General features: G+C 43.3%; 1 protein-coding gene across 7 annotated transcripts in view; it reads right to left on the bottom strand.

Moving 5' to 3' along the window:
- Window positions 1–12,234, bottom strand: part of LOC135460384 (splicing regulatory glutamine/lysine-rich protein 1-like) — an 87,608-nt gene that overhangs the window by 32,646 nt on the left and 42,728 nt on the right. For 4 of the 7 annotated variants that reach the window (XM_064737193.1, XM_064737194.1, XM_064737198.1 and 1 more), the window contains 3 exons: window positions 11,335–11,449; window positions 9,820–9,870; window positions 654–767 (listed from right to left, as the gene is read on the bottom strand). In XM_064737193.1, the coding sequence (XP_064593263.1) occupies window positions 654–767; window positions 9,820–9,870; window positions 11,335–11,449 (280 nt within the window). Of the gene's footprint in view, window positions 1–653; window positions 771–9,819; window positions 9,871–11,334; window positions 11,450–12,234 lie in introns of all 7 variants that reach the window. The other 3 variants (XM_064737196.1, XM_064737195.1, XM_064737197.1) reach the window with 3 other exon arrangements.

The raw sequence follows: 12,234 nt of genomic DNA, 5'->3' as shown, positions 1-12,234 counted from the left end.
TTGGATCTTGCCCCTTTTACTGTGCACAGCTTCTCCACATTTCTTATTTACGCACATTATTAAAGGTTCTTATTTTCCAGGCAAATCCATTGCACTCGTCCGTTTATTTATTACCACACTCCCGGCTGACCTGGTCCCGGGGTCACACGTGCCAGCATGACAATCTTGTGCACAAAAGCTTTATACATGTTCTCAGAATGCAGGATCAAGTTTAGCTTGAATCCAGAGTATAACTGCTGACAAGGTTGAAGAAGCATCATCCCCATTTTTGTAGCACAGGCTACACAGAACATACCTAATTCATTGGTTCAAGTCTGACAATTAAGTTACCTACTTTCAATCAGCTTGATGTTGGTATAAATGCAGACTAGACTGGTATCAAAGTTTAGATACCTCAGGGTTGTTGTTCAACCCCTGAGGGCACCATATGAACTACTATGAAAAAAATTAACTATATCACAGACAAAACCTGTACACTGAGCACAAAACAACCTTACTTTCTATTATTTTGTTCCACAAACAAAGCCTTGGGACAGGCTAAAGCATTTAGATTCCTTCCTTTGCCATCACCTAAAAGGTTTGTTAGATTTTTTTCAAAAACTTTGTACTATGTACTAAGATGAACAGTATAATTTCTGAGGAATGGAACTCACCAAGAATGAGAGCGACTTCTTGATTTCCACCTTTCCCTAGATCTAGACCGTGTTTTCAGGGGACTTCTGGATCTTCGTCTGTCCTTTTGTCTTGAGAGTGATCTGTTGCCAGATCTACTATATGAATAATGCCAGAAGAAAAATGATATTGAAACTTCATAAAAATTAGGTCAACCAAGAAGGGAAAAAACCCCACATAAATCTTGCCTCACTACATAAAATTATAGTTATACCTCAGTAGTATACTGCCAATCAACATTTTTGGTTTTTACTTTAAGCTTCACCAGGTGCATATGCTCTCCTTTGAAACAATGCACCATTTAAGTAATACTCATGTACTCCTGGTAACATTGGATGACAGCAGAGACAACACCTATGTGCTGTGTGACCAGGTGGGTGATCTGCTCTGCCTGGTGGCAGAGCTTAAAGAGGAAGTGGAGGGGCTGAAGAGTATCAGGGAGTGTGAGAGAGAAATAGATTGGTGGAGTTACACCCTTCCATCCCTGAAAAAAATGCAGTGGATGGAAGCTCAGCAAGAGTTGGAGAAGCCCTGACCCTCTCACCATCAGGCAGAAGGAGACCTAAAAAATGGAGGGGAATGGAAACAGGTCTCTCCTCAGGAGGTGGGAGAATCCCCTTCCAGCCTCCCTTGCATTCCCAGGTGCCCTTACAGAATAGGTATGAAGCTCTTGAACTCGAGAATCAGGCAGATGATAGTGAAGATCTATCTAAGGGGTTGACCAGAACAAGTCAGTCAACCAGACGGATCCCAACTACGGCTGTTAAGAAAGAAAGAAGGGTAATTGTCAAGGTGACTCCCTTCTGAAGGGAACTGAGGACCTGGTATGCCAACTGGACCCATCCCACAGGGAAGTCTGCTGCCTCTCTGGGGCCTGGGTAAAGGATATTACCAGAAGACTCCTTGGACTGATTCAGCCCTCTGATTATTCCCCACTGCTGGCTGCCCAGGTTGGTAGCGATGAGGTTGCTGAGAAAAGTCCTAGGGCAATCAAAAAGGACTTCAAAGCATTGGGGCAACTGCTTGAAGGGACAGGAGCACAGGTGCTGTTTTCCTCAATTCCTTCAGTAGCAGGGAAGAATGCCAAAAAGAACAGGAAAACCCACCTGGTCAACATGTGTCTCAAAGATCAGTGCCATCGGTGGAATTTCGTCTTTTTTGATCAAGAGGTGGTTTATACAACACCAGGCCTGCTGGAAACAGATGGAGTTCACCTGTCTAGCAAAGGCAAAAGGATTCTAGCCTGTGAGTTGTCAGGGCTGATTAAGAGGGCTTTAAACTAGGTTTGCAGGAGAGAGGGGAAAAGACCAGGGTCAGTAGAGATGAATTAAGGGGCGGCATGACAGTATTGGGGGTGAAATCAATAGCCCAGCTGTAGTGCATCTAGACCTCGCTGGCTCTGAAGTATGCTGGCCACACTGGAACACACTTGCAGTCTTACAGGGATGAGCCATGGACTCCTAAGCTAATAAAAGCCAACAGGGAAATAGCAGAAAATTATCTTGAATTAAGAGGTCTTCTTCTAGAAGGCAATACACCTAAAAGCCCAGCTAAGGTGCCTCTACAGCAATGTTCACAGCATGGGCAACAAACAGGAGGCATTAGAAGCCACCGTGCTGCTACAAAGTTATGACCTTGTTGCCATTCCTGAAACTTGGTATGATGAATCCCATGACTGGAGTGTGGCTATCTATGGCTAAAGGCTGTTCAGAAGAGATGGGGGAGGAAGGAGAGGCAGATGAGTTGCCTTCTACATCAAGAAGCAGATTGAGTGTGAAGAGTTGTCTCTGAAGAACAGCCATGAGCAGGTAAAACATCTTGAACAATGCCCTATTTTTCAAAGCTATCAATGGTGAACTAAGAGGGGGAATATCATGCTGCTTTTGGTGTTGAATTATGCTACAGTCAGTTTGACTCATCAATCCCAAAGTTAAGCATCCTAATATGGAGGTGAAAATGCAGCAGATATGGTAAAGTATCCTTAGCTAAAAATGTTAAGCTGGCACAGTTGTCCTGGAGACATATAACTGACAGTCAATCACTTTATACTATAAAAGTTCAGTCCCACTTTCAAATGGCAGGTTCTTCTAACACACCCTGTCTTGGAATGTGTATGAAGATTCCTCCCTTGGGTGAGGGCACCCCTCAAGGTTACTCCTTGAGGCTGAAAGAGACCAGAGTTGTTAGTATGGGTGAGTAACATCAATCTCTACTTAAAAATTTGGTGGGTTTGGTAGCTTTAATATAATTGCTTCAATATAGTACACTATACTATACTAGTAGTTTTGGCTTCTATACTCTGTAGTAAATAATTCTGATTAAGATCTTTTTGTCTAATAATTTATCATAATAAATAATCTATATCTATATCTATATCTATATCTATATATCTGGTTTGCCATCCTTAATCCCACAGGACAAAGTTGTACATAGGTTCAATTACACCTTTATAATTCTTTAGACTTAAACCGTTGGCAAAGTCTGGGGCTAAGATTGGATCTAGCCACACTCAGGCTCCTCTCTGAGAAGGAGTTTAGAAAGCAAGGCGGTCCTTTCTGCACCTTGTGACTCAATGGGAAGACTTCTCTAATAAACTTTGTCTGTAGCTCCCACTCTACCTGTGACACTAACATCTGCTGGGAAAGTAGCACAGCAAGCTGTAGTCAATCCAAGAGACTCCTACAATGCATGGAGGATAACTTCTTGAGCCAGGTAATAGCCCTACCAGAGGGGATGCAATACTGGATCCGTTGGTCATCAACGTAACTGAGCTAATTGAGGACATCAACATTAGAGGTAGCCAGGGCTGCAGTGATCATGCACTGGTGGAGTTCATAGTCCTGAGGGATATGGGTCAGGTAAGGAGCAGTTAAGCCCCTGAACTTTAGGAAGGCAAACTTACAGCTCTTCAGGGAAAGAGTCAGTGGGATCTCCTGGGAGACTGTCCTCAGGCACAAGGGAGTGGAACATACCTGGCAGACATTTTAAGAAGCCATCCGTAGAGTGCAAGAGCTAGTGATCCCCAGGAAAAAGAAATCAGGCAAGGAAGGCAAGAGACCAGCATGGCTGAGTGGGGAACTGCTGGTCAAACTAAATGGAAAGAAGCAAATGCATAGACAGTTGAAGCTAGGACAGGTGACCTGGGAAGAATATAGAGACAAAGTACAGTTGTGTAGGGATAGGATGAGAAAGACCAAGGTGAAGCTGGAACTGAACCTGGCAAAGGACACAAAGAACAACAGAAAGGGCTTCTACAGTTATGTCAACCAGAAAGGGAAGGTCAAAGAATGTGTAACCCCCCCAATAAACAACACTGGTAAACTGGTAGCAATGGATGAAGAGAAGGCTGAGGTACTTGATGACTTCTTTGCCTCAGTCTTCAATGGCAACCTCTCTTCCCACACCTCTTGAGTGGATGGACAGCAGAATGGGGACTGGGGGAGCAAAGTCCTTCCCACTGTAAGAGAAGATCAGGTTCATGACCACCTGAGGAACCTGAATGTACATAAGTCTTCCTCCCTACCACAGAAGAGCTTATCTGTTCTATCCATCAGCTGGTGCAATAGCTCCAGGCATTCTCCCCCTCATATGAATTGGTGAGATAAAGCAGGCTTGTCCAGTAAGGAGATACCTCTGACACCAGATGGGATACAATAAACATCTTGCCTTGAGAGCAGGATGTAGGGAGATAAGCTGGAATTTCTGACTGACAGACACTTCACTTTACAAACTATAAAAGCTACACAAACTTTCACAAAGTCAGAAGTCTCCTACACACACCCTGGAAACATGTAGGACTTCTCTCGGAAGTCTGGATGCAAACTTTGTGGTTACTTTCCCAGGAACTGAGTGAAAGGATTCTATGTGTACTCCATCATCAATTCAGTGGTAAGCTACATTGACTCCTAACCTGTACTATTTCTTCACTAGCTGTAATATAGATACCTTTTATCATGCACTGTATTTTATCTACTAGTAGTTCTTTTTGTTTTATCCTGTGTAGTAAGTAGTCTGTTTAAAGTCTTATGTCTTTTAATATTGTGTCTATTCAATAAATAATTCATTTTAAAATAGACTTAATTGGCCATTCTTAAGAACTTGGGAGCGAGAACCATTTGGGGTGCAGGCCACCTCAAAAAGAGCTGCTACCAGAAATCTGAGTCAAAGGCAGGACTTGTCCAAACTCTCATCTCCATTGGTAACAGGGACCTGGCATGACACAAATAGTGTGGAATAAGGAGTGGATACAGTTCTGGTTTCAGGTGAGACAGATTTCATTTGCTTCTCAGTAGCTGGTACAGTGCTGTGGTTTGGATTCAGTATGAGAATAATGTTGATAACACACTGATGTTTTGGTTGTCGCTAAGTAGTGCTTACCCTAAGACAAGGGCTTCTTCAGTGTCTCATGCTCTGCCAGTGAGGAGGTGCACAATAAACCATGAGGGAGCATAGCCAGGACAGCTGACCTGAACTGGCCAAAGGGATTTTCCATACCATGGAACATCATGTTCAGTATACAAACTGGGGGGAGTTGGCCATTAGCCACCAATCAGTGCTTGGGGACAGGTTGGGCATAGGTCAGCAGAAGGTGAACAATTGTATTGTGCATCACTTGTTTCACTTGGGTTTTATTCCTCTGTCTCCCTCTTATTGTAATTACATTTAAAAATTATTGTTGGTTTTGTTAGTATTATTTTTATGTTTTACTTTCTTTTCTCTTAATCAACTGTTTTTATCTCAGCCATGGGTTTTACCTTTTACCAATTCTCCTCCCCATCCCATCAGGGAAGTAGGGGTGGAAGTGAACAAGTGGTTGCATGGTACTTCATTCCTGCCTGGAGTGAAACCACAACACAGCATGTTCTCAAAACTGACAATAGCAGTGGTAAAATCACTTAAATATATATATATTATATATATATATATATATATATATATATATATATAAAAATATATAAGCAATTGTTTAAAGCACAGATGTTCTGCAAGAAAAATAAAAAATAAATCCAAATTTATCTCCTAAAAATCAGTTAGGTTTGCATCAGTACAAAATAGCACTGATTACTGCAGTTGCACAAAACAAAGACTGTTTTTCAGTTATCTCCTGAGTTAGAGAAGATAAGCAATAAAAAACTGAACAAATTATTGTTCTTGCATTAAAAAGGTACCCAATGTTTTGATGTCATTATATAACACGTACTATGTAACATTATTACAAAACACAGGCACTGGAAAATAAGATGATTGCTGACAACCGAGTACATTGTGCTTGACAAATTTAGTGGCCTTCTACAATGGGGATACAGCAGTGGTGGATGAAGGAAGAGTGACTGATGTCATCTACTTGGACTTGTACAATGGTCCCTTGGGAAAATGTTTTTGTAGGTGATGAGGTCCATCAGTGCTGGTCACTTATTAAACATCACCTCCTAAGGTCACCAGGAGCAGGCAATTCCTAAATGTAAGCAGTGAAGCAGGCCAGGCAGAAGGCCGACTTGGCTGAACAGGAATCTTCTCTTGAAAATAAGGAAAAACTGGAAGGTGCATGCCAGGTGGAAGCAAGGTCGGGTGACATGGGAAGAATACAAAGATGTTGCTCAGCACTGTAGGGAGAAAATCTGTATGGTAAAGCTCAACTGGAGTTGAAGCTGCCAGAACTGTGGGGGATGATAAAAGTTTTTTCAAATATAACAATAGCAATAGGCAGTGTAAAAATAACATTGGCCTATTACAGGATGAGGATGGTCACCTCACAAACAGGGACATGGACAAGGCAAAGGTCTTTAACGCATTCTCTGCCTATGTCATCAACACGGATGATGGATCAAGGGGGTCTCTGTGTCCTGAGCTGGAGGACCATGACAGTGAGAATGATCTACTTCTAGTCAGCCCTGAAATTGTGTGGGATCTGCTGCTCCAGCTGGATCCCTACAAATCTATGGGGCCTGATGGGATTCATCCAAGAATCCTCAAGGAACTGGCTGATGTCATCACAAAACCTCTATCGATGATTTTTGAGTGGTCTTGGGAATCTGGAGAGGTCCTAGCTGACTGAAAGCTGCCGAACATTGTCCCGATTATCAAGGGCAGGAAGGACCACAGAAACTACAGGCCTGTTAGTCTCATTTCAGTGCCTGGTAAAGTGATTAAGATTATTCTGGGAGGTATTGAAAAACATCCAAAAGACAATGCAGTCATCAGTCACAGCCAGCATGGCTTCATGACAGGAAAGTCCTGCTTATCAAACTTGATTTCCTTTTTTGACAAAGTAACCCACCTCATTGATCAAGGGAAGTCAGTTGATGTAATTTTTTTTTATTTCAGTAGAGCTTTTGATACTGTGTCTCACAGAATCCTTCTGGACAAAATGTCAAGCACACATCTGGATAAACACGTAATGTGATGGGTGAGCAACTGGCTCACAGGTCGGGCACAAAGAGTTATAATGAATAGAGTGACATCAGACTGGAAACCTGTCACTAGTGGGATTCCTCAGGGCTCCATCTTAGCCCTCCCTGTGCTCTTCAACACCTCCATAAATTACTTGAAAGCAGGACTCAAAGGGATACTAAGCAAGTTTGCAGATAATACAAAACTGGGAGGAGCCATTGACTCCCTCAAAGGTGGGGAGGGTTTGCAGAGAGACCATGACAAATTAGAGGACTGGGCAATCACCAAATGCATGAAGTTTAACAAGGGAAAGTGACAGATTCTGCACCTGGGATGGGGCAACCCTGGATTTATGTACAGACTGGAGAATGAGATGCTGAAAAGCAGTGCAAAGGACAAGGACCTGGGGGTCCTGGTCAACAGAAAGTTGAATATGAGTCAGCAGTGTGCCCTGGCAGCCAGGAGGGCCAACCATGTCCTGGGGTGCATCAGGCAAAGCATCACCAGCCAGTCAAGGGAGGTGATTGTCCCGCTCTGCTTAGTACTGGTGTGACCTCATCTTGAATATTGTATGCAGCTTTGGGCACCACAATACAAGAAAGATATTAAGCTATTAGAGAGCATCCAAAGGAGGGCAAAAAAAACCGGTGAAGGGCCTTGAGGGGAAGCTCTGTGAGGAGTGGCTGAGATCCCTTGGTCTGTTCAGCCTGGAGGAGACTGAAGGGAGATCTCATCACAGTCTACAACTTCCCTGTGAGGGGAAGAGGAGGGGCAGACACTGATCTCTTCTCTGTGGTGACCAGTGACAGGACCCGAGGAAATAGCCTGAAGTTTTGTCAGGGGAGGTTTAGGTTGGATATTAGAGAAAAGGTTCTTCACCCAAAGGGTGGTGGGACACCAGAACAGGCTCCTCACAGCCTGTGCTCACAGCCCCAAGCCTGCCAGAGTTTGGACAAGAAGCTTTTGGACAATACTCTCAGGCACATGGTGTGGTTCTTGGGGATGGTGCTGTTCAGGGCCTGGAGTTGGACTCAGTGATCTTTGTGGGTCATTTCCAACTCAGCATATTCTGTGATTCTTTGATTCTCTGATTCTGTGATGTGACAATGGACCACTCGATGGATAAGGAATTGGCTAGATGATCACATTCAAAGAGTTGCAGTCAACAGCTCAATGTCCAAGTGGAGAGCAGTGACCAATGGTGATCCTCAGGAGTCAGTATTGGGACTGGCACTGTTTAACATCTTTGTTGGTGACATGGACAGTGAGATCGAGTGCACCCTTAGCAAGTTTGCTGATGACAGCAAACTGTGTAGTGCAGTCAACACACTGGATGCAAGGGATGCCAACCACAGGGGCCCTGACAGGCTTGAGAGGTGGGCCTGTAAAAACCTCATGAAGTTCAACAAGGCCAAGTGCAAGGTCCTGCACCTGGGTTGGGGCAATTCCAAGCACAGGTAAAGGCTGAGTGAAGAGTGGATTGAGAGCAGCTCCGGGAAGAAGGACTTGAGGGTGTTGGTGGACAAGAAGCTTGATATGTATGTATTGGTTTCGCACAGCCTGGTTTTTGGCAGCAGGGGGGCCACAAAGATGGCTCCTGTGAGAAGCTGCTAGAAGCTTCCCACCATGTCCAACAGAGCCAATGGCTGATGGCTCTGAAGATGGACATGCTGCTGGCCAAAACTCAGCCAATGAGAGAGGTTGGTAACACCTCTGTGATTACATATTTAGGAAGAAAATCAAAACAAAAGTCACAAGTTTTTGCTTGTAGTTAGAGAAGAGGAGGAGGTGAGAATATGTGAGGGAAAATAACATGGTGACACCAAGGTCAGCAGAAAAGGATGGGGAGGAGGTGCTCCAGGCGCTGGAGCCGAGATTCCTCTGCAGGCTGTGGTGAAGACCATAGTGAAGCAGCTGTCCCCCTGCAGCCCAGGGGTCTACAGGGGATGCAGAGATCCACCTGCAGCCCGTGGAGGAGGTGCCCATGCCAGAACGGGTGGATGCCTGGAGGAGGCTGTGATCCAGTGGGAGACTCGGTGGAGAGAGGGGGCCCCTGCTTTCAGGCTGGAGCAGCCTGTCCTTGGAGGACTGCACCCCTTGGAAAGAGAGCCACGTCACAGCAGTTTTGGGAGGACTGTGTTCCCGTGGGGGGAGTTCACGTTGCAGCAGGTGGGGTATGGCTGCTGCTCGTGAGAGTGGACCCACGCCGGAGAGAAGTTCACGGAGAACTGTCTCCCGTGGGAGGGACCCCATAGTCTCACAGGGGAAGGACTCCTCTCCTAGAGCAGCAGAAGAAAATCTCAGTGATGAACTTACCAAAATCCCCATGCCCTGTCTCCCTGCTCTGTCAGTGGGAAGGAGGGAGGAACTGAGGGGCAAAAAGGTGGTTTAAGGGCTTATTTTACTTCTCATTATCCTCCTCTGATTCTGTTAGTAATAAAATTCACTTTGCAACCTTAAGTTGAGCCTGTTTTGCCCTTGAAATATTTCTCCCGGTCCTTATTTCCCTCATGAAGTGTTAGATAATTTTTTTCCCCTCTGCCCAGCTGTGGCAGGGGAGGGTGATAGAGCGACTCTCATGGATGCCTGGCATTGGGCCAGTATCAAACCACGACAATGTCTCAGCAATGCGTGCTTGCAGCACAGACAGCCAACCATATAAAAATATTCTGCTTCAAAGGCTGCATCAAAAGGAGCATAGCCAGCGGGTCGAGGGAGGTAATTCTTCCCCTCTACTCTGCTCTTGTGAGACCTCACCTGGAGTACTGCATCCAGCTCTGGGGTCCCCAGCACAGGAAGGTCATAGGCCTGTTGGAGAGAGTCCAGAGGAGGACCATGAAGGTGATCAGAGAGCTGGAACACCTACCCTATGGAGACAGGCTGAGAGAGTTGAGGCTGGGATGTTCCGCCTGGAAAAGAGAAGTCTCCAGGGTGACCTTATAGCAGCCTTCTGGTACCTAAAGGGGGCCTACAAGAAAGCTGGGGAGGAATTTTTTACAAGCACATGTGGTGATAGAACAAGGGGGAATGGCTTTAAAATGAAAGAAGGTAGGTTTAGATTAGATATTAGGAAGAAATTCTTTACTGTGTGGGTGGTGAGGCACTGAAACAGGCTGCCCAGAGAAGCTGTGGATGCCCCATCCCTGGAAGTGTTCAAGGCCAGGTTGGATGGGGCTTTGAGGAACCTGGTCTAATGTAAGGTGTCCCTGCCCATGGCAGGAGGGTTTGAACTAGATGATCTCTAAGGTCCCTTCCAACCCAAACTATTCTATGATTTTATGAAATCTGAAGCATTCACACTAAAATCTTGTTTGGTAGTATAACTGATGTGATATTTCCCTCTGGCCAGCTTTTCTGTATATGAAAGGACTCTAGCTGCCCTGTTGAAAAAACAGTGGATGAAAGAATGGGATAGTGCTGTTGCTGCAACACTGAAAACACTCACCATTTTAAAGTGCAAGCTATCAAATACACTGAGGTTTTGTTGGGTTTTTTTATACTTAATGGAGTCAAATATCTTTAGATTGATTATGTAAATGATCAAAAGACATTTCTGACATTGTACCATTTCAGGAAGTGTTTACAAGTCTTACATAGAAAGACTGTCTCATTCTTGGAAAAAAAAATGGGTAAACTTTACAGACGATCTAGTAATTTTATTTGTCCTATATTTCAAAGCCAGTTTTACAACTTAAGAAATTAGCAAAGCAAAAAAAAAAAAATCTGAAGAATTAAAAACTACCCTTAAAGCCTTTTTTCTTCTGACTTTTAAAAAATACAGCTTTACATTTACAGTACAATTAATAAAAATACAGCATTTGTTAACTAGATATTTAGAAGTTCAGGACAGCAGCAACTTTCTACTAGCAAAACCAGCCAGCCTGTATGTTTAAGGCATTAACAGTAAACTAAATGTTTCATCCCCAAAACAGAGATAACTATTTATTTTTAAAAGACAAAGGTTACAAAATGAAATTATGCTACATGGCACAAAATGTACCATGAAACCATAAAAATAGTTATGCTACATGGCACAAAAAGTACCTTCTAGTGAGATTTACCTGAAAGTAATACAGGAAACAGGCAGCATTTAGAGGGAAAGAGTATTTTGTCAGAGACAAACTTCCTAGTTACTCTATCTAGGTCAGTTAAAGTTACTAATTTTCTCTACAGGGAAACTTGTCTCACACCTCAGTAAGAAATTTCAGTAACCATCAGCACTCAAAAAAACTCCAGTATGGATTCTTAGTCCAAAATAATAAATATACTTACCTGTGTTTTGAGTGAGATCTTTTCCTTCTAGATTGGGATTTTGAGCTAGACCTGGATTCTGAACGAGAATGGGAACGAGATTGACCACCTTTTCTTTCACTGCTCTTTCCAGACTCTGAGAGGAAGAAAACACTGCAATGTAAGCTCAGAATATTAAAAGATCCCAGTTAACAATCTGGCACAAGTTTAATGTATCACACATATAGTGCAAGGGGCCCATGCTTTGCACATCTTCCTTCTTTGTTAATATCCTTGAGAAAAATCCAATAAAGTCATTGCATATACTTGTTGAGTGCAGCCACCCTGCAACGGTACACATAAACCGGATAATTACAAACAGCTAGCTCTGTTAGAAATGAGATTTATGTTGCTGCCACAATGCACAAGATTACAACAGGTTCTCCTCTGGTATATTATTTAATTAAATTAATTTTTAAAATAACCTCAGAAGAATAAATTTAGAGGGCAGAGTTTTGAAAGCAAGCATAAAATGCGAATAATATTTAGTACTTTTTATACTTTTAAATATTCCAACCACTGTAAAAATATTGAAGTTCTATTCCTCAAATGCTGTTTTGGAGGAGGAAGGGATGGAGAGAAGGGAGTAAAAAGTTTGATCCAAAGGCCAGGAAGTCAGCAGAAAACTTACCAGTGACCTCTGCAGACTTTGGTTCAGACTCTAAAAGATTATCATTCTGCTGCTGAAAACTGAGAAAATGTTAGAACTATTTTTCTCACAACTCTCAAAAAGACAGAAAGTACTCCATCTCCCCCCCCCAAAAAGAAAAAAAGACCTCAAGACACTCCACCATCTAACCTACATAAGCTAATGTCTGAATGTCTGTGTCTTTTTGTAAGAACAAAGACAAAATCTTGCTGATGAAAAAATGTCTCAGTTTG

Source organism: Zonotrichia leucophrys, unplaced genomic scaffold (assembly GCF_028769735.1).
Source record: "Zonotrichia leucophrys gambelii isolate GWCS_2022_RI unplaced genomic scaffold, RI_Zleu_2.0 Scaffold_36_1286893, whole genome shotgun sequence".
Taxonomy (NCBI): domain Eukaryota; kingdom Metazoa; phylum Chordata; class Aves; order Passeriformes; family Passerellidae; genus Zonotrichia; species Zonotrichia leucophrys.
This window is presented reverse-complemented; position numbering and strand designations above follow the sequence as displayed.